Raw genomic sequence first — 21402 nt, forward strand, 5'->3', positions numbered from 1 at the left:
AAAAAAAAAAAAAAAAAAAAAAAAAAAAAAAAAAAAAAAAAAAAATGCACCTCTTTCAATGAGCTCCAGCTTTTCTCTAGCCAATTAGCAAACGTGTGACTCTCTTCCAATCAAAAGGTTTCCAGCACATCCCTTTAGGGTTTCCTGACAGATTACTCTCCTGTTGGTTCCTTCAAACAGTGCCTGATGCCTTCTTGATATCTGGCTTTTTCACCACCGAAATGCTTCAAATCATAGTAACCTGGTGGTTGTTAATTCATCTTTATCTTATGAAGCAAAACTCAAGAACTCCAGACCAAAAAGCTCTTATTAAATCTTACCAAAGTCTCTAAACTGATTCTCCACATTAACCCATAAAATTCTAAAAATATTCACAGGTGAATCATGAGTGACCGCAATGTCCTATGGCCACTATTGCAAAATGTGCTTTTTCTGCCACTTGTAGCAACCAAACTATTCACATATGAAAAGGGCACTATCTTAAATTTACATTTGGCAAATTCACCATGCCCCTCCTACACCTAATTTTTTTGACCTCTCTGAAACATTTGAAGTTGTTTTTCTTGCCCTTAAATGGGTATTTTTCATGCCATTTCTCTCTCCTCATTCTCCTCATTTATATTTGATCAAAACTTCTTAGTGTCTTTTTTAAGATACACCTCCCAGGGGTGGTTTTCTTCTATGGCTATGTTGAGTTTTCTTTCCTCTCCATTAACCTTTTTGCCTCATGATCTCATGAGTTAGCATGAGTTCAACTACCATTTCTATGCAAATGGATCATCATATATATTAGCACACATTTATATCCTCCATCTTTTTCCCCCCTGAGCTCCAGTATTGTATTTGCAACTGTCCACTGTGTATTTGAATTTGTATAGTCCATAAGCATCTCAAACTCAGTGCATTCAAAACTGACCTTATCTTCTACATTCACCCATCTACCTCACTCACCATTTTGTGTCATTCATACTATCATCCTCCCAGTAACTCACGTTCATAACCCAGTAATTATCCTTGATTTTTTCACTCTTGCTCACCCCCTATAACCAGTCAATGAGTAGATCTCAAGTCTACCTTGCTAACATTTCTTCACTCACACTCTTTGTTTCTATTCCCTCATCTAGCACAATCACCTTTTGAATGGAATATTGAAAAAGCCTCATAATTCACCTTCCTATGACCTATATCTTCACTGTGCAATTCATTCTGCAAAAATGATACTCCTAAAGAAAATGTCTGACCATGTCATTTCCCAGATGAAGAAATGTCCATGCCCCAATCCTCACTGCCTCTAGGATAAAATTCCGATTCCTCTCTTTGGAATTTAAAACCCTTCAGAATCTGGATCCAAAAGGTCTTGCCAGGATGATTACACATTATTTTCCCACATGCTATGCATCATATTGTAAGCTCCTTGAGACCAGGGACTGTATTTTGCCTCTTTTCATATGTCCAGTGTTTAGTACAGGGCCTGGCACATAGTAAGTGCTTAACAGATATTTATTGATTTATATTGATTAATTGATCCCATCTCCCATCTGCATGCTTTTGTATCAACTCTTACCTAGGTCTGGCATTCTCTACTTCATTACTTCCACATTTTGGAATCCCTAGTTTCTTTTAAGGATCAGTTCAAGTATTCTCACCAACACATTTTTTTTCATGATTTCTCAGTTGTTAGTGCTATCCATTCAACATTGAATAACTGTATATTAATTGTGTATCTAATTTGTATTTAATTGCCAATGTACAGTTTCCCTCAGTAGAATAGAAAAGATCCTTGAAGTCAGGGATTGGTTCAAGGAAGGCACTTAAGAAAAATTCTCATTACTGAACTGAAGACAATAAAAAAGTGATCCATTTCTCCCCTTTTTTTCTCTTATATTAGCTTTTCCTCTCCTTCACAGGTTCAATTCTGAGAAAATACAAAATCCTGTTTATAATGGCCTAGGGCATAGTGTCAGAATGTGCCACAAGCTATTCAAGGTCATCATCACTACCCTTAAATATGCTCTCAATCTACTATCTCATTTTGCAGATTTGGAAACTGAAACCCCCAGAGGTTAAGTGACTTACCCAAGCTCACACAGATAGTGAAAGGCAGAGCTGGGAATCCTGGTCTTTTGACAGTAACTGCAGTCTTCTGGCTGATGTTCTACATGAGTCCTCAAAAGCTATCTACATGGCTCCAATACAGTAACAATGGTAGCTGAATTATAGAGCTCCTCTCTTCCTATCAGAGGAGTTAAGTTCTAATTGCCTTAAGCTCCACAGGCAGGGGAGACTAGGAATTGCTGCTCAACAGTTGGCCAGGGTTGCCCCTATTCTTTCATCAATCATTAATTAACAATCATTCATTAAGGGATTACTATATGCCAAACATTGTGCTATCTACTGCAAAGAAGAAGACAAAATTGACATAGCCTTGGCTCAAGGAATTTAACATTCTCTCAGAAAATAAAGCTTATGTATATATAAGTTAATACAAGACACATAAAAAGGGATACAATCTTTTTTTTTCCAGGAGGGCAGGTGCTAGAAGCTGGAGAGATCAAGAAATTCCTCATGCAGATGATGTTACTTAAGATGAGTTCTAAATAATTCTAGAGATGCCAATTTTAAAACTCAATAAGCATTTATAAAATGTCTAATATAGTCCAGGCACTGTGGTAGAGACTGGGGAGGGGGGGGAGAGACAAAAAAGACAAAGAAAAAAGACAGTCCCTGTCTTCAAGGTTCTTATATTCTATCTGGGAGACAGCATGTAAATAAATAAGTCTATATAAATTATATTCAAATGAAACGCCAGGTGATTTTGTGAGGGAGGTCACTAGTAGCTAGAGGATCAGGAAAGGCTCAATGTAGAAGGTGGTGCCTGAAGCGGGTTTTCAAAAGAAATAAGGGATTCAAAGAGATTAACTACTGGGCACTATTCTTTGGACATGTCAATCTGGTGCCTTTCACAAACACTAATTCCACTTTTAGAAGAAAAAAAAAAGGAAGAGGAATAAAAAAAAGCCATAGCTCAAGTAAGCAAGCTGAAAAAATACTATTATTGACATTTCAGTGCTCACTGAACTGAGGGATGCACATGGTGAGTAGTTGCCCTTAAGCCCCATATTCAGGAAGCTGCCAAGAATGAATTTGAAGTCAACCCAAGAAGAGGTTAATAAGAGTCCAGTAGTAAATTGTCTGCCCTTAAGGCCACCTGCATCTCAAAAGAAGCAGGCTTAGAATTTCATGCTCTTTCTTCTATGGATTGGGAGGAGGGAAAAGATGAAATTAGAAAAAGAATTAGAAGAAGCCTGTAATCAACTCTCTCCCAGAGTTCAGGTTGATTGCCAGATGACTGTCTTTCAGGACCACGGACAGGAAAAGCCTATTAAACATATGCCCTTTTTCCAAAGAAAGGGTTTGCTTGATAATCCTCAGACCCTTAACTCACTATAGATTTAATGAAAGGCAGCTGTTATTTTAGGATTTTTAAGGGGTTTTTACCCAGATGCAAACTCTCTCCTCTCTCTGTCTCTGTCTCTCTGTCCCTGTCTGTCTCTGTCTCTCCTCACTGTCTCCTCCCCCTGCCCCCAACAACAAAGAAGGACCAGATGGAAAGAATTCCCTACATGATTTCATCCAGAGTACCATGTCTTCTTTTGACAAAGTTTTGGAGGGATAGTTAAAGCTATTAAATGGGGCTTAGTGACCTAAAACTACAGTTCTTTATGTGCCTAGTGCCACCCCCCAAATGTGATTGATTTGCAGACCATCCTTCTTAGATAAAAGGCTCTAATAATTCAGCCCAGGTTCTCACACTCTTTTCATTGCTGCAAAGGAATAGGGCAATTTGGAGGACAGACTGTTTCCGGCCATACCGTGCAGAAATCATGCAACCTTTCCCCTTCAAATGGGAGAAGAGAAAGCCATAAAAAGAATCTAAATGATCCCCCCAATAACCACAGATCTGCCAGTTGGCTGCTAAGTGACTCACATTCAGAGACTTTCAGGTAATTTGGTGTCATTCAATGAATAAGAATGACACAAAATTTTGCTAGGGACTGTCTTTCTCTAAAGTGATCAAATTGCTTGCTTAGTACCCTTTCTTGGTACTCAGAATATCACTGAGAAGAGGTAGGAAGAGACAAAATGACCTGTTTTACAATTGAGGAGCCTCAGAAAGGGAGAAATCAAGAGACTTGCTTATAGTCACACAATGAGACTATGAAGGAAGATAATTGGTAAGACAATTTCCTACAGGGATACAGGAAGCTCACAGATTTGTAAGGAGGAGGAAAGGAAAGGAGGAAGGGGACCAAACATTTATCAAGCCCCTACTATGTGCCGGGCATTTTGCTAAGAGATTTATAAATACTATCTCATTTGATCCTCATAATAATCCTGTGAGGTAGGTGCTGTTATGATCCCTATCTATAGCTGAGGAAACTGAGGCAGAGAGGTTAAAGGATTTGCCTATGGTCACATAGCTAATATCTGAGGTTGGATCTGAACTCAAGTTTTCTTGACTTCAGGATCAGTACTCTTTCCATTCCACCAACTAGCTTCCTCTATGAGAGGGACTTGGAGATCATCTAATCATTTTACAAATGAGGAAACTGAGGCCCAGAGAGTTTAAGTGAATTGCCAAAGGTCACATAGGTAGTAAACAACTGAGTCACAAAACATCTGCCTATTTTTTCTCTCTGCTTATAGTGGTGGGGGGACAATGATCTTAATGGCAAATTACTTAAATGTTCTCCTTTAAAAGTGTTTTGTTTTTAATGGGGAGGGAGAGGTCATTTAATCATAGCTCTAAAGCTGGGAGGGGCCTCAAAGGCTAACCTTTTCATTTTACAAAAGAAAAACTGAGGCTCAGGGAGGTTAAGTGTCTACCCAAGTTTGTGCATATAGTAAGCAGCAGAGGCCAGAGGAACTCAACTCCAGAGCCAATTATTTGCTGAGTGATATTGCTGTGCCATGACGTATTCTCCAAGGCGGAGAGAAGCTCAGTGGTTACAAAGACACACTTACTGCTGAAGAGAAAGCCTCTCTATAAACATACCTGAGAGGTGCTCATTTGGGCTCTACTTGATAAGATCCAAAGGGGCAAAAGGTGCCGAGGCAGCCACGTCCACCTTCAGATGGTACTAATCGTTAGGTATCGGTCTGGAGAAGGGAAGCTTCACGGCACACGGTGCCATTTGACCACTTGGTCCTGCCTCTCCTCCAGCAGGAGAAAATGTGTGTGGCTTCCTTTCTGCAGCCGAATGTGGATTGTGTATTGGAATGGCACGGAGTGTCTCCATGAAGGCGAACTCTTTGAGGTGGATCATCCGCCTTATCCAGAATGATTCAAAGCTGGCAGCTCTTCTGCCTGGCTCCAGCCCACCTTTCTAGGCTTACTGCCCATGGCTCTCCCTCATGACCTCCATGCTGCAGCAAAACCAGTGTATTTGCCCTTCTCGGTAAATAGTTTTCCATCTCCTGCCTTTCACAGATATTTCCATACCTGGAATGCATTCTCACCTCACTTTTATTTCTAAGAGTTACTAGTTTGCTTCAAGGATCAGCTCAAATTCCTAAACCAGGCCTTTCCTGGAGGCAGCTCAGTTGAGGAGTAGAAAAAGCATGGATCTGGAGTCAGGAAGAACCGAGCTTAAGTCCAGCCTCAGACACTTCCTAGCTATGTGACCCTGGGCAAGTCACTTAACCTCTCTCTGCCTCAATTTCCTCAACTGTAAATAAGGATAATAACAGCACCTACCTCAAAGAGTTGCTGTAAGGATTGAATGAGATAATATCTGTAAAGCATTTAGCAAAGTTTCTGGCATGTATTAGGTACTATATAAATGCTTCTCCTCTTCAATTTCCTCTCTATTACATTGTGTTTACTTTGGTTATTAAAAAAAAAAGAATTTACATGTTGTGTGCCTCTCAACAAAATGTAAGCTCCTTAAGGTTAGGGACTATTGTAGATAAATAGATAGATAGATATAAAATATTTAGTTAGCATGAATTGAATTATAAATTATATTTTTATTGATGATGTTGGTTAAGATGGCATGATTTTGCCTATTTATGTGAGAAGCCTAAGGACAACAGTTGGTCCTTAAGAAGATAGAACTTTGAAAGTTTTTCTTGATTCATTTTTGTTTTTATAACGTTACTTCTGCTCACTCTACTCCCTTCACTCTGCATCAGGTCATAAAGCTCTTCCCAGGTTTCTCTGAACACTGTCCATTTCATCGTTTCTTATGACAAATAGTTTTTCATCACATTCACGTCTCATATTTTGTTCACCCATTCTCTAGTTGATGGCTAGCCCTTCATTTCCAGTTCTTCGCCACCACCAAAATGATCTGCTGTAAATGTCCTTGGTGCTTGTCTTTGTGCTCTGTCTTTGATCTCTTTGGCCTACGGACCTAGAAGTAGTAACTTTTATCTTTTGCTAGTGTTCCACAGTGGAAACATTCCCCCATTAGGATGTGAGCTCCTGGAGGACAGGGACAGTTTTTACCTTTCCTTGAATTCCTAAGGCTTAGCACAATGTCTGATATTTAAGAAAAGTAGCTTGATTGATTGAGTTACCCTCTGGCTGGGTTACTGACTAGTTAAATGCCTATTCTGTTTCTGAGCAGTGATGATCCTCTAGAGTACATATGGGATAGGATTCCTGTTTCCATACTCCCACAAATGGCTCTGTAGTCAAATAATCCAGTTATTCTACAGATCTGAGTAACAAGAAGAATTTCTTAATGCTATCACAAAGAGAGATAGACCCATAGGGACCATCTTATTAAGTAAAGAGACACTGACTATGGCAGACATCCAAAAAAAATAAAGTTGTGGTCATGACTGGGAAACATATGCATGGTAAAGTAAGGGGAAAATGAAAGTGTTGGTAATATAAACCTGCTCTGTATAGGCCCACACTCCTGAGACATGCAAGCAATGGCTGCATTGTCCCCAGAGAAGATTAACACTGTTTGAAAAACCAGACCCTTCCACGGGTGATAGTGAGGACTTTAAAAGAAAAGCAATGAAAAGAACCAAGAAATTAAATAATTATCTGTATCATTTATTGTAGCCTCAGCTACTGGAAATTAAATTAGCAGGACCAGAAATATTGGTCTTTTAAAATGGTTGCTCCCTTATTAATCACAACCTCTCATTCCAGGTTTCTGTTCTGACCATCCCAAGAGGACTCAGCTCTACACCTTTCAGAACGCACAATTGGAATGTCCAAAGAGAGGCACAAATTATGTACCAAGGAATGTGTAAATGGGAACAAGTCTACAATGATATCATTATCAGGAGCCCAGCAACTCAGCAGATTGTGGAGGGGCAGGGAACACCACTTCCAGCCCCTTTAAAGAAGCGAGTAAAGGAAGGAACTAGGTTGGATTGGGGGGAGGGGTAGAAGGAAGGCACAGACACCTTTGTGGACTTTTTTCCAAAGCTGACAATTCAACACATATCCCCAAGAAAGGTAGAAAGAAGCAATGTAAGGTGCCAGGAACACACCAAAAAGTTAGAATTCAGCCGGTTCACACACAGCCCCACACACATTGTATAGAAAGCCAGTGGGTGGAAAATTGAAGCCATTCAGAGAAAATGCTTTAAGGAGATTTACTATGGCTACAGGAAAGGAGGGTCCAAAATCCCTATAGGGAAAACATACGAAATGTAATGCTTCATTGGCACTGGGGATTTTCAGGAGGAAAAATCAAAGAGGCAGCAAAATGGTCATAGGAAATAATTAGGGTGTGGTAACTGGGGCATTGTTCCAGGGCGCCAGCATTTAGGGGGGCATCCTTTTATGTGGTTAGAAACAAACCTAGCACCTAGTTATCCAGAATAGCTATACAATATAAGAAACTACGAAATGGTGAATGCCTCCTGTCCCTGAATGATACCATCCAGGTGAGCTCCCAACCCTTGCCCTGATGGAACAGAAGCTGCAAAGTGTCCTAAGGCTATCTCCACATAGCCCCTATTTCCCTCAAGTGAATTTGTTTTTACAAAATTAATTTCTAGGTGCATGACATGCTGCTTGTCCCAGAGGGGGCTTTGCAAAGTTTTCTCCAGGTCAGAAAAACAAGTTATGGACTTTTAAAAATTGCAACAAAAAAGCACTTAATCAAAGGATCTTAAGGGAAGTGATGGGGGGAAAATAGGTATGAAGGGGCACAGCAGTACCAGATCTCAAGCAATACTATAAGGACATAACCATCACAGCTGTTTGGTGCAGGTTAAAACATTTCAGAGTGGATCACTGGAACAGATTAGGTGAATAAGAGCCCCCCCCCCAAAAAAAAGTGAACGTAGTAGTATGGTGTTCAATAAATTTAAGGACATTGATGACTATGGGAAGATTTCCTAGTCAATACAAACTCATGGAAAACCTGGAAAGCAGGATTGCAGATATTAGGTTTAAACCATCATCTTACCCCAGAAGCCACAACAAGCTTTAAATGGATATCTGACCTAAATATCGACGGTTGTGTCATTTTTAAAAATAAAGGAGGAAGGAGGTACTCTTCACCACTCTGGCCAGGGGAAGGATTTGTAACTAAATAATGGATAGGCATTCTCAAAGGAGATTAAAATGGACAATTTCAATGACATAAAGTTGAAATTCTGCACTAGCAAAATCAGAAAAGGCTTGGCCCTGTGATTAGAAGCAAGTCATTTAGGGCCTGGAGCCTCCATTTCTTCATTTGGGAAATAAAATGGGGATAAGGGGACTGGCATTACCTACCTCCTAAAGCTTTTGGCAACCTCTAAATATTACCTGGGCTATTCATTATTATTACTGACAACGACTCACACATATGCTGGCTGTTGTCCTACCCATATAGCTCCTAACTAGGAATATCTCTCTTTTAATAAATAGAAAGAAAAAGAAAAACATGAATGTGAAGAAACATCAGGAGAGAGTTTATACAAAGTGAGGCATAGTGAGGAAGTGGAACCTGAGGGGGGAAAGAAACAAAACAAACCCTCATAACTATTACAGCATTGTAAATAGAAAGACTCAGATGCCCCCAGTGGAATGCTGGGTAGGCATAATGACTGGTCCTAATCTTAAAGGAGAGGAGAGAAGGTGAGCCTCCCCATCTCCTCTGCAGGGGGGAGACAATGGGTGTGGTGAATTGCATATATTGACAGAATGAGTCATGTCTAGTTTATCCTATAGGAGGTGACATAAGCATTTCATGAGGTTGGACTTTTCAAAGCATTACTGGAGATAATTAGTGATAATTAGTCGAGGACCTCAGCCAACCACACCCACAGGCGTTTTGGTGGGTTGACCTCTTCAAGATCAGTAAGCTCATCAATGTGGGGGGGGGCGGGGGGAGAGGTCCTGAGCCAAAAATTCTCCAAGTGTGAAAACTTATCAGGGAAGAGAACAATTAAACAACTTTTTATGAAAGAGATTCAAGGAGCGTGTATCTGCAGCCAAAACCGTGCTACCAATGGGGTCACTGGACCTGCATTGGACCTGGGTCTCTTGGCCTGTGATCGTGGGGACATGGAACATGGCCCTCTTGTAGGAGAGCAGGTCCTCGAGGCAGCTCCAAGTATCCATAGATTTCTAAAATTGAGCTTTTATTATCATTCGCTGGGTTCATTGTCACTGTCTAAAATCATGCCCTGATTCAGTGAACATCACCTTTTCTAAAACAGAATTATTTTCACTCTTAACAGCTTTGTCTTTTTAATTATCTGTCATTTGTCATTGGGAAGTTGGCTTTTCTAAATTGTCTATAATTTTTTTGTCTTTCACTTGTTACCGGAAGAGCTAAACATGCAAATAGAAATAGAAAAAACAATCAGAAGGCATCTGTATTTATAGAAGGACAATTGGCATGCATACACTCTGAGTCAAGGGCTGATAGGCCCTGTAACTTCCCCAGGGGCACGTGAAGGCTTCACGGGGCACACCGTCTCACTCTCCAGACTTCTCTTCACTACTTCCCTTCTCTTCCTGACTCTCCTGTTACCGGCCCTCACACACGAGAGTCGTCTCTTGATCGCATGGAAAGCCCGCCAGGCTCATGCCTGGCTCCTCGATTCCCCGATTTCTTCGAAGATCAGCTCAAATGCCAATGCCCACATGAGGGCTTTCCTGATTCCTCCACTGAGGCTGCTACGTGATGCAGTGGGTAGAACGCTGGACCTGATGTCGGGTTCAAATCCAGCCTCAGATACCTGACAGCTCAGTGACCTTGGGGAAGTCCCTCACCATATGCCTGCCTTAGTTTCCTCAACTGTAAAATGGGGATCATAATAGCAGACACCTCACAGGGTTCTTGGGAAGATTAAATGAGAAAACAAAGTACAGACCACACTCTGTTTTGCCTCCATTTGTCCAATCACATGACCACAGAATTAGAGCTGCAAGAGAAGTCAGAGGTCATGTAGACCAACCCCCCTCATTTTATGATTAAGGGCCTGAAGTTCAGAGAATTAAGTGACTTGTCCAAAGCGGCCCCACTACAGAAATTTGAACCCAGGCCCCTGGACTATAAATCTGGCCATTATCCCCGACTCTTTGATGCACATCTGCCGCCCCCCCGGAGCTCTGTGCTCTGCCCCTTTGGAGAGCAGGCTGTGGGGGGAAGCACTCATGTTCTCCCCAGAATCAGGCCTCCAGCCTGGCCGCAGATCCTGTCACGTGCCGCCATGCTGCTGCCACCCTACCCTTCATGGCTGTCCCTCTCCACCTCCACCAGGACCTTGAAATCTGCCTCTGGGATGCCGGCTCTGCAAGGTGAGCTCGTGTGCTCTCTTACCTGAGACCAGTATTGTCTTCATAGATAGACTCATTGATTTTGAGAGATCCCATGACCGGCCCACCATTGCCCAGGCCCACCATCTCCAAGGGAGCTTAGATTCAGGACCAGAAGGGATCTCAGAGGCCACGGCATCCGGCCTGCTGATTTTCAAGATATGGAAACTGAGTCCGGGAGTATTCGAGTAACTTCCCTAAGGTCATACAGGTGTAAGTTAAGGTGCCAGACTTGAATCCAGGCCCATCTTTCCAAATTCAGCCCTCTAAGTTTGTACTGCAACACAGTGCCTCTAGTCTTCAGAGAGGCCGTGGACCTTAGCAATCATTTAGCTCAACCCCATTTTACAGATGAGGAAAACAAGGCCCAGAGCACTCAAGTGACTTGGCCCAGGTAGAAAGACAACATGAAGAACCGGGATTGGACCTCTCTCTTCTGCCTTTCTAAATCCGGCGATCCTGATGCTACGTGGCAGGTGTTTTCTGACTTTTTCCCCCCATCCTTCCCCTTATGATGGCTATGGACACCGAGTGCCTTCAGAGAAGTGGTGCTCTCATCTCGGTAGGGTGGAGGATCCGGCCTTTCTCAGAGGACAGAAGAGGCCTGTCCTGGGCACACGGCGAAAGCTTTGGGCACAATTCAAGGGCACGCTGAGTGGGCACCAGCGTCCCTTTGAAATACACCCAATGCAAGAGGACAGACATTCTCCAAATTGGATAAAAAGCTTCGGCTGCAGAAAATGCACTTATCACTCCTGCATCTGTAAGGCACCGTGCGTAGCTGAGCAAGACGCCAGGGAGCACCCCGAAGCCGGAGACCGCCCTTCGCAATGTGCGGATTTGGCTTCCTGGGCTACATCTGCTTCCTGAGCGCTGGGAGTGAGACAGCAGGATTCTTGCAGGCAGGGAAAGCGAGGATTTTATTAAAATAAAGGTTTGACTCAAAAAAAAAAAAAAGCACGCACAGCCGAGGCCTCATGAAGAGCAACCACAAAGGGTCCAGAGAGGTCGAGGAATTACCTGTGGTCACACAGGTAGCAAGTGTCAGGGCCAGAATTTGAATCCAGCTCATTCTACATATCCCCCCCCATCATCTTTTCCATGTTTCCTCCCTGCCTTGTTCTAAATAGATGGAAGAAAGTTAAGTCCACTTATTATTAAATCAGAGACATGGCCAGGAACAGCAACAATGTGGACTGCTGACGCCCGGTCCTCGGGCTGCTGGACCTGGGCCTGTGTGGCTCAGAGAAGACTGGAGGAAGGCTGGACAGCTGCCGTCCTTGGGCATGCCTGTATTTAAGCTCTTCCTAGGGCTGTGCCACGGGGAAGAAGAATTCGACACATTCTGCGGGGCCACACGAGACACAATGCGAATGCAGCCTCAGCCTAAGGGAAGGGAGCAGACCGTTCCTAAAGATGGGGCTTCTGAGGCACAGGGGCCGGGCCACCTTGGGGGGAGGGGGGCCTCTCCTTGTGCCCTCTCGGCCAGAGCCTCGATGACCACTCTTGGCACCGCTCGGGGCCGAGCGTCGGTCAGAGCCCTCCCACCCCGAAGTTCTGTGACTTCGTGACAAGCTCAGTTCCTCCTTGAGGACCAGCGAGCACCCACCTGGAGAGGTGGGGAAGGAGTTCTGTTCATGACCCTTTTCTGGCTCATTCCTAGCTTCCGGGTGAGCCTGAGAACACCAGAAGCAAAGGGCAAAATATTGCACAGGAACGACTCCTTTCTGAGGCTCTCTAAGCGTCACAATACACCACAGGGCAGGGCTTCTTAACTTGGCCTCTGTTACCTTGATCCTTTTTTCTTTTTTTTTTTTTAACATTTTGAGACCCCTGCTTCAATATGATTGGTTTCCTTTGTAACCTTATATATTTTATGCATTAAAAACATTTTGAGAAAGGGGTCCACAGGCTTCCCCAGACTGACAACAGACTCTGTGATACACACAAAGTTTAGAACCCCTGCTCCAGAGAGCTTTGGGACAACCAGAGAGACATGGTGCATCTCTCCTCTCCTGCAAAAAGGGGCTGGGGATCTTCTGCCTTCCCGAGGTTCCTGCCCATCTGGCCTCTGATCAGCCCAGGCTGGTAAAGGGTTAACAACAATCTTTCACAAAGGAAAACAGAAGTATGCAAGACACATTTTCCAGTTTAATCTGCATTGTTATCCTTTCTCCATCACTTTCTAGTCTAAGCAATCAGCAAGACAGTACACTACCTGCTTACGCCTGAGGTGAAAATGCTCCTGCTCACCTGTGCAGCCCACACTTGGACTGGCATCAGTTCAGGCCTGGTCCCCCCTGCAAAAGGTCTCCTGCCTGGCACCTATTGCACTGAATGAAAACAAACGTTCCTCCGTAAGTCCCCTCTGCCCCCATCCCCATGACTATGGATGGATGTGAAAGGACCATCATGAGAATGGTCAGAATGGGGCAGGTGGGCACTGGGAAGTTTTTTCCTCTTAAATGGATCCTCCTCAATCTGTCAGCATGCTCCTGGCCTGACACAGTTTTCTGGACCTTGCAGTCCCCAAGAAAGACCAACCTGTTTAAGTCGCGGTGGATGATGGGCTGGGTCAGGGTGTGAAGGTACTCCATGCCTTTGGCAACATCCACAGCAATGATCAACTTCGATTGTAAGTCCAAAATCCTAGAAAGGAATGGGGATGGTAAGGAGACCAAACCAGGAGCAGCCACACAGCAGCCAGAGGGAGATTCCCACGGTGGAATGGAAGCTCCTGGGGGAGGCCGGGGATTTAGGTTTTTGGTCTGTACATCCGCAGGGCCTAGAACAATGCCTGGGAGATGCAAAGCACTTCCTGTTTCCTCAATTCAATCCAACATTTCTGATTCCGTATTTCTCTCCCTCCCTCCTCTCTGGAGGAGTATATATCATGTGAACTATAAAACACCGTATACATGCATATATGCATGGACGTGTATATGTACAAATCAATGCCCGTGCATGTACGTATATGCATAGACACTTGACATTCTGTCCTATTTTACGATATCGCATTCTGTTCTATTCTATCCTTTGCTGTGTGGTATGGGCAGATCTGTGACTTCATCGATGGCATGGGGTTCTCCCTCTGCCATTGCAGGCCAGAGCCACGAGCCTGCAGCTTGTCATGTTAGAAGGTTGGCAGGAAACCTGGACGGTGAAGGGACCTGCTCAGAGTTGGGCCTTGAACCAAGATCCTCTTGCCCCCTAGGTCAGCATTTATCCCCTGGGCTGTGGTGTCTCCCTTATGTCAATCTATGCACATAAAATATCATATATATGTTAGAGTATGCAATATGTTATACATATGCATACATATATGGATTTGACTTAGAGATTCTCAACTGAAAGGGATCTTAGATGTCTGACCCTTTTGTTTCACATGTAAGGAATCTGAGGCCCAAGGGGGCTGGTGCAAGGTCGTACAAGCAGTACTTAGTGGAGGCAGAAGGTGACCCCCAGTTACCAGGTCACAGATGGGGCATTTTCCCCTCCATCTATGGGTTAGCTTCCAGATTAAAGAGGGGTGGGTTCACCTTTTAAATCAGATCATTTATGATTTTGGATTGACTCTCATCTGAGCCTCTCTTGCAAAAGTTCTGGTCTAGAATGTTCTAGATCATACAATGATAGCTGGAAGGGAACGCAAATCCAGGTTTTGACAGGAAAAGAGCTCTATGGAGCATCTGGTCCAACCTCTTCAGTTACCTCTTTGGGAAGTAAAGTCACCAGTCTGGGGTCACATGGGCAGTAAATTCGCCTGCTTTTTTTCAAGACAGTATCAACACAAAGAAATTAGGGTGGAAGCCTGGACTCGGGGTGGAGGTGGGGGGGAAGGTTTCTGGAGAGGAGATTCTTCAGTCATGACACACATAAATTTCAAAAGACTATTCAAAATTAGATTTAAGCAGGGACATTAATTTATTTTTTTTCCCACAGATATTGTGATCTCTAATAGTTATTCTATGCATGGGTCACATAGATCTACTTTATTGGTCTGTCAAATGCAGCTAATTATTGCAGGCTTTAATTAACAGCTTCCAAATCCCAGGCATTTGTTACCTGCAGTTGGGAAGTATACAGAAGGTACAAAGTTATTTTTATCCATTAAAAAATCATCAGTAAGGGGCACATTAATGAGATACAGGTGTGTTTGACACAACCAGGCACTCAAAGAAAAGATGGAATCCACCAAATACAATCTCCTTGGCATTGTAGAGAAGGAACCCTAATAAGGTTATCTTTTTCAGTTCAGATCTGTGGCTTCATTAGTTTAAGGAACCTCCTCCCCGCATTTATGTGGGCGAAGTCTGTGCCTAGAGTCTAGGAGAGCTGCGTGGCTCCCTGGGGCGCTTGAGACTTGCCCAGGACTGTCCGACCAGGAGGGGGATCCAGATTCTCTTGACAAGCAAGGCTGGCCCACTGGGCCCTCACCCAAACCTCCACGTTATTTGTTAGAACTAAGGTCCCGTACCTCTTCTGCTCATGGAGAAGGGAGAACAGGGACCCCCCTGATATGTACTGAGTGACGATGGCGAATTGGCTGGGATCGTTCAAGCAGGCTCCGACAAACTGGATCACGCAGGGGTGGTTGAGTCGGCAAAGAATGGACACCTCTCTGCAGAACATGTCCACGTCGGACTTGGAGCAGTAAGTGTGGGCCCGATAGCTGGAGAACAGCGGCAATGGAGAAGCGTCAAAAGCGAGGGGATAAACACAGGGTCTGCGGAATTGGTGTCTGTTAAAAATGAACTGGAGACACTGGGATGCTGCCATTTTCCGTTTTCTGGCTTACCGTTTGATCGCCACTATTTTGTTCCTGCATCTCCCTTTGTAGACTTTTCCGAAAGACCCTGAAACGATTTGAGCCGATAAGCAAAGGCACATTTCCTGAGCTTATTGAACTTCTCAGACACAGCCCTTCTCTCCGCCCCCAGGTTACCTGAGCCGATAATTTCATGGAACTCAATTTCTGAGAGCTGAAGATGGAAATGGGAAGGCAGCCCTGCCCGCAGGAGGAGGACATCAGCCTTTTCTGCAAACGCAAAACATTTTTATCTAAGTAAAGGGCATTTTTAAAGAATCACCACACACCCACACGCACTTCACCAGAACTGTTCTCCAGCCACAATCCATTTCAGGGCCCGTAATGCCTCTTTGCATAGGAACCCACAGCAAACCCAATACTGTGAGCAAATTTGCAGCGCTGTTGCTGCGTAGGGATTTGGGGCATCGAAACTTTATGGCAGATGAAGACTGTCCCGTGAGTACATTCTCCCCAGGCCGCTTGAGCAGTGTATTAAAAATCCTTCTTCTGGGGAAATAGCGCCCTGTCCTCTGTCTTTGACCTTGCTTGTCTGGGCTTAAGTTTTTCTTTTTTTCCCCTCCCTGATGGGATCCCACACCAGCTTGCCCGTATTACCTGCCAGCCCTGGAGGGCGGCTGTGAGGCGACCCCAAGTAGCCTCTTGTCTAGTCAGCCAAGAAGCCTCTCATAACAAGATAGTCTGAACAAGTCTGAATATTTCCAGGACTCAGAGGCATGGTCATTCAGTGATGTGTGGGCATTCACAGGAAGCATCCAAAGTTGGGCAATGCTAGTAAACCTCAAATCTGGAAATAGAAGTCTGCAGTCTGGTTTGCTCTTCTCTGATTTAAAAAAAAAAATACCTTGTCCAATTCACTGGCATTCATTCCTTCAGACCTCACCCCAGCCCAGTAATTCTTTTTAATATTTCAAAAGACTCTGTTTTATATCCTACTCAGCCCCCAACCCCTCTCCTATCCAAAAATAGGTAGAATTTTTCTAGTTTTCTTGAGAATATGAGATCAAGAAGAAGTAAGTAGATAACTAAGGGGGTGCATGATCTCTTGAGAGAGGCTAGCAAAATCGTCATGATTATCACCTGTATGTGAGTTGTGAGGCTGTAGGCCAGCGTGTCTATCCATTTACACTAATTATTTCCCAGTGGTCTTGAAAACATCTTCTACACTGTTCATTTACTTACAATGTTTTAAACTGGTAAATGACAGTACAAAATGATCATTTGGTCATGTGAAAAAAAAAAGAGTCTAGGTTTGCCCAATAAAGAATTTAAAGTACCTTTAGTCATGCTTTTAATCTTCCCCAGAGGAGATGGAACAGAAACATAGGAGCCATCTGAAATCAAAGAGTGATGCAGTAGAGAATCTTAGAAGACAGTCCAACTTCCTCCTTGGGAAGAGACATAAACGTGCGCACATGCACACACAGGTGTTCATGGACCTCATACACACGCAAGCGCATGCATTCACACACACACACACACACACACACACACATCATTCCTGAATATTGAACAAAAGAATTTGGTTAGAGAAGCAAAATGGGATTCTTACTTTAGGTCCATTTTCTTCCCCTAGATGCTGAGTCTGAACTTCAGGCAATTAGTTAGAGAGTAAGAGGAAAAAGTGAGAAAATCAAGTTTCTCCAGCCCGGAGGCCTCCTCTTTTTGTTTTCCTTGTTCTTTTGTCATGGACCCCCTTGGAAGTTTGGGCAGAACTAGGCACAGACTCCTTTTCAGAATGAATAAAATGAGATACCTAAGATTAAAAGGAGATCAATTATATTGAAATAAAAAGGATGCGGCTTTTCCCATCCAAGTTCACGGACCTCCTGGAATCTATGCACACTCCTGGATCCAGAAGCTTTAGGTTAAGAACCCTGATGGCAGGCTTACTGCATTAGGATTGGGGGACACTCTGCTAGGCTTTAATTGAATATGGAAATGGTTCACCATTCATCTGGGCCTCCACTCTCATATAGGAACCTCATAAATATCCTAAACTTTGTGGAATTGGGATTTAGTAAGTGAAACAACAGCATCAACAAGAAAGCCAGAGGTGACACGCATCCTTCCATTAAGCGTCCTGTCAATGTGAATTTTCTTAATATTAAGCAAGCATGGCCCTTTCAACCCCATCCTTCCCCTCTTACTCCCCCAAATAGCAATGGTCTTTATTCCCCTTTAAGAAGAATGTTCAGTAAAGAATAGTATACTTGTAATCAGAAATTCACTGTACCTCCTCCCGGCTGAGAATATTCATTACAGGGCAATTCATCCTGAGGCCTCTTATAATGTTTCAGGAGTGTGACGATGGCATCGTGCCCTTTATGGAAAGACCAAAAGGACAAAGAGTCTTCACTGGGGAGATATTTTCCTGCTCTTTTATTCTTTCTACTTACAAAAAAGACCCACCACAACTAATTATCCAAAAGGAGGAGATTTCAGCCTCAGACTGTGGGACCCTTGCAGACCTTGCCAAGGTAACTGTAAGAAGAGCAAAAGACCATTCCAAAAGTGGAAAGTGTCAGGAAATTAAAGCAAAGACACCTATCCATCACCAAAGATACGAAGCCCAGCATGAGGCCAGACTCCATTAATTCAGAATTTGTAATGACTCATTCAGAGTTTGGGCTGAAGTCTATTCACTTGTCAATGTCTGTCGTTAGAGAGAGGTCAAATTAAAAACATAAATAAGATTTGCAGAACGGAAGATTCCAGAACAAATTTTTGCAAAAGTTTTTCAGCATCAGACAATGAAAGAGAAAGGGGGGGGGAACGTGGGGGGCAGGTGAGTAGAAAAAACAAAATTTTGTGATTGGGATCTTGAAGACCAGTAGTAAACTTTAACACCTTGGATCAAGGACCAAATGCATGTTACCCTATCCTCCTTAGCTCACTATCAAAATCTCCTTTCACAGTATCTGTTGCATCCAGGCACATGTTGGTAAATGTTTAACAACCAGCTTTCTATAAAAAGAGTATGTACACCCCCCACTTTTCAGTTTAGTTTGTATTATTAACATTTTCTCCATCATTTTCCCAAGTCGAGACAATCAACCAAATAACAAAACAAAACCTTGATTTATAGCTTTTGCTGATTTTTGAGGTGTAAATGCTCACACTAAAAATTTGACAATTGGCTTTTGTGAGCTGGTAAGAGCTGTTTTATCTATTCGTGGTTCTTCTGCGGGGTTAACCATCTCCTCTTCGTTCGATAATCCTCGTATGATAATCTCTAGACACGTCATCATCCACCTGGAATGCCTTTCTTCAATTCTCCTTACAGACCACAAATGATGAGGTCGTCGGGACCCCTTCTACCCACATTGTCTATTATTGCCGAAAAATTAAGCAATTCCTCCCTTGTGGTGAGAATCTGGTTCAGAATACCCATGTCCACCTTCACCGCCTCCACCTTCGGACATTAAGTCAAGCCAAAAATATATGTGCTGTTCTCCTTTTAGCAGAAAGAGAATTCCTACAGACAAAGGGGTCATTTCTTTCTCCACCGCCTCAGGGGACCACACCAGGCTTGGGATGTTTTCTGAGCTCCTCATCTAGTCCTTCTTTCAGTACAGGTGGCCTTTAGGGTCCTTACTTGGAAATGCTGGAGGGATTTATGGCTTAGGAGCAGCTGAGCCAGAACTGAGTATGGGTATACATAAAAAAGGGGGCCATTCACCTCTTAGTTGCAAAATTTTACTTCTTTTCCTTAAAGTGCTATATGGTTGTAAACTATTACTACTACACATACATAGATATATATGTATACATAAACCATGTGTATACATTGTATTGTATATATGTGTTATTATTATTATACTTAAATGCATTCGATCGCCCTCAGCTGCTCTGCTTGGTTTTCTCTTCCTCTGTCACCATCATGACCCAGGTACTCCTGGGTCCACCCCATCTTCAGCTCTCTTTTGCAGATTATCTTCTCCATTAGATTGTAAGCTCCTTGAGGGTAGGAACCATCTTCTGCCTCTTTGTAGTCTCATTACTCAGCAATTTTTGGCACATAGTAGGCACTCAATAAATGCTTCTTGACTGACCGATCAATTCTTGGAGCCCTAAGAAATACACCCGAGGGGAACAAGACAGAGTCCACAAAGGAGACAGAAGGATAACCAAGGCCAGGAGGTGGGGAGCATCCCGTTGCCTCCATACATTTTCTAAGAGAGAGTGAGGCTGATGACTTGGTGTAACTCTGCCTCACTCCAGTCCAATTCACGCCAAGTTAGGACACCACCCATGATGATCACTGGTCCTCTTTGAAAACAAAGGTCAAACAATAACAATAGCACTTTCTACATGCATATCTGACTCATTTTGTGACCTCCAATTTCATATCTCTAAATGCCTTTCTGACATGCAGAACTGGATGTCTAGTGGACAGCTTAAACTCAATATGTCTGAAATTGAGTCATTAGCTTCTCCCACTAAACCCTTTCCCCTGGTATCTTCTATATCACTGTGGAAGGCAACACCATCTTCCCATCCCTCAATCTTAAAGGCAAGGTGTCATTTTCAGCTCTTCACGCTCTCACAATCCTCCCATTCCCATATCTGATCTATTGTCAAGGATTATTTGCAACATTTCTCCAATTTCTCCTTACATCCTCTGATGCTGCCCCCATCCTGGAGGAGACCCTCATGACATCATGCCTGGATTATTACAGTAGCCGGTGTGTGTGTGTGTGTGTGTGTGTGTGTGTTGGGGTGGGGGGAGGGGTCTGCCTGCCTTAAGAGTCTCCTCACTCCAGCCCATCGTCCGCTCAGCCACAAAAGGGATTTGGACCTATCTAAAGCACAGGTTCAGTCATGTCACACATACCCCCTCCCACTCCCTCAATAAACTCCAGTGGCTCCCTATGGCCTGTAAGATCGAATACCAAACACTCTGCTGGGCATTCAAAGCCCTTCATAGCCTAGCCCGTCCCACCTTTCCAGTCTTTGCACACTCTGTTCCCCCCCAGCCCTCCCACACCAGCTCCCCCCTCTGGGCATTTTCACCAACCATCCTCTAGCCCTTATCTCCACCTTCTGGTCTCTCCGGCTTCCTTTAAGTCCCAACTAAATTCCTGACTTCCACAGTAATAGCTAGCTAGCATCTATGCAGCACAACTACGTACCAGGAGCTGTGTTCCCAGCTTTACAATTATTATCTCGCTGGCTCCTTACAACAATTCTGAGAGCCAGGTGCTATTGCTATCCCCATTTTACAGATGAGGAAACTGAGACAATTAGAGGTTAAGGAGACTTCTCAGGGTCACTCAGCCACGAAGTGTCTGAGGCTGATTTCGATGCAGGTCTTCCTGACTCTGGGCCCAAGCACCACCCAGCGGACCCATCCAGGAAGCCTGTCCCACTCCCTCTTGATTCCAGGGCCTTGCCTCTGGGAATCTTGGCCTGTTTACCCAGACAGGGCCTGACTTTTTTCTCCGTAAGGGGCCCAGGGCTTAGTACAGTGTCTGGCCCATAGCGAGTGCTTAATACATCTTTATTCACTGACTGCCATAAGCGCCAGACCTCTCACTTCTTCAGGGAACTTTGGCCCTACAAAGGGACAATGTGCCCAATTGGGAAGGATTGGTTTACAATTGCTATTCTTGCTGTATGTTCTATGTCAATCGCTTTTCTAAAGGCTAATGGCAGGGGGTAGGGACTGGAGAGACAGTTCAGAACTTAAAATGTAACAAAAAAAAATCAAATTAAAAAAAAAAAAGAAAAACATGTGATCTCCTTGAGAACAGAGACCTTTCTTTATATTCCCCAGTGAGGC

The 21402-nt window shown here is 43.6% G+C and overlaps 1 protein-coding gene across 1 annotated transcript in view; it reads right to left on the bottom strand.

The window, feature by feature from the left end:
• Positions 1-21402, bottom strand: part of LOC114051689 (serine/threonine-protein kinase TNNI3K) — a 336380-nt gene that overhangs the window by 165452 nt on the left and 149526 nt on the right. The window contains exons 12-17 of the mRNA XM_027874115.1: positions 17854-17940; positions 16895-16951; positions 15735-15827; positions 15588-15645; positions 15267-15461; positions 13334-13438 (exon numbers count right to left, since the gene is read on the bottom strand). Of these exons, the coding sequence (XP_027729916.1) occupies positions 13334-13438; positions 15267-15461; positions 15588-15645; positions 15735-15827; positions 16895-16951; positions 17854-17940 (595 nt within the window). The remainder of the gene's footprint in view (positions 1-13333; positions 13439-15266; positions 15462-15587; positions 15646-15734; positions 15828-16894; positions 16952-17853; positions 17941-21402) is intronic.

The sequence above is a fragment of the Vombatus ursinus genome, unplaced genomic scaffold, assembly GCF_900497805.2.
Source record: "Vombatus ursinus unplaced genomic scaffold, bare-nosed wombat genome assembly UNPS02014804.1, whole genome shotgun sequence".
NCBI lineage: Eukaryota > Metazoa > Chordata > Mammalia > Diprotodontia > Vombatidae > Vombatus > Vombatus ursinus.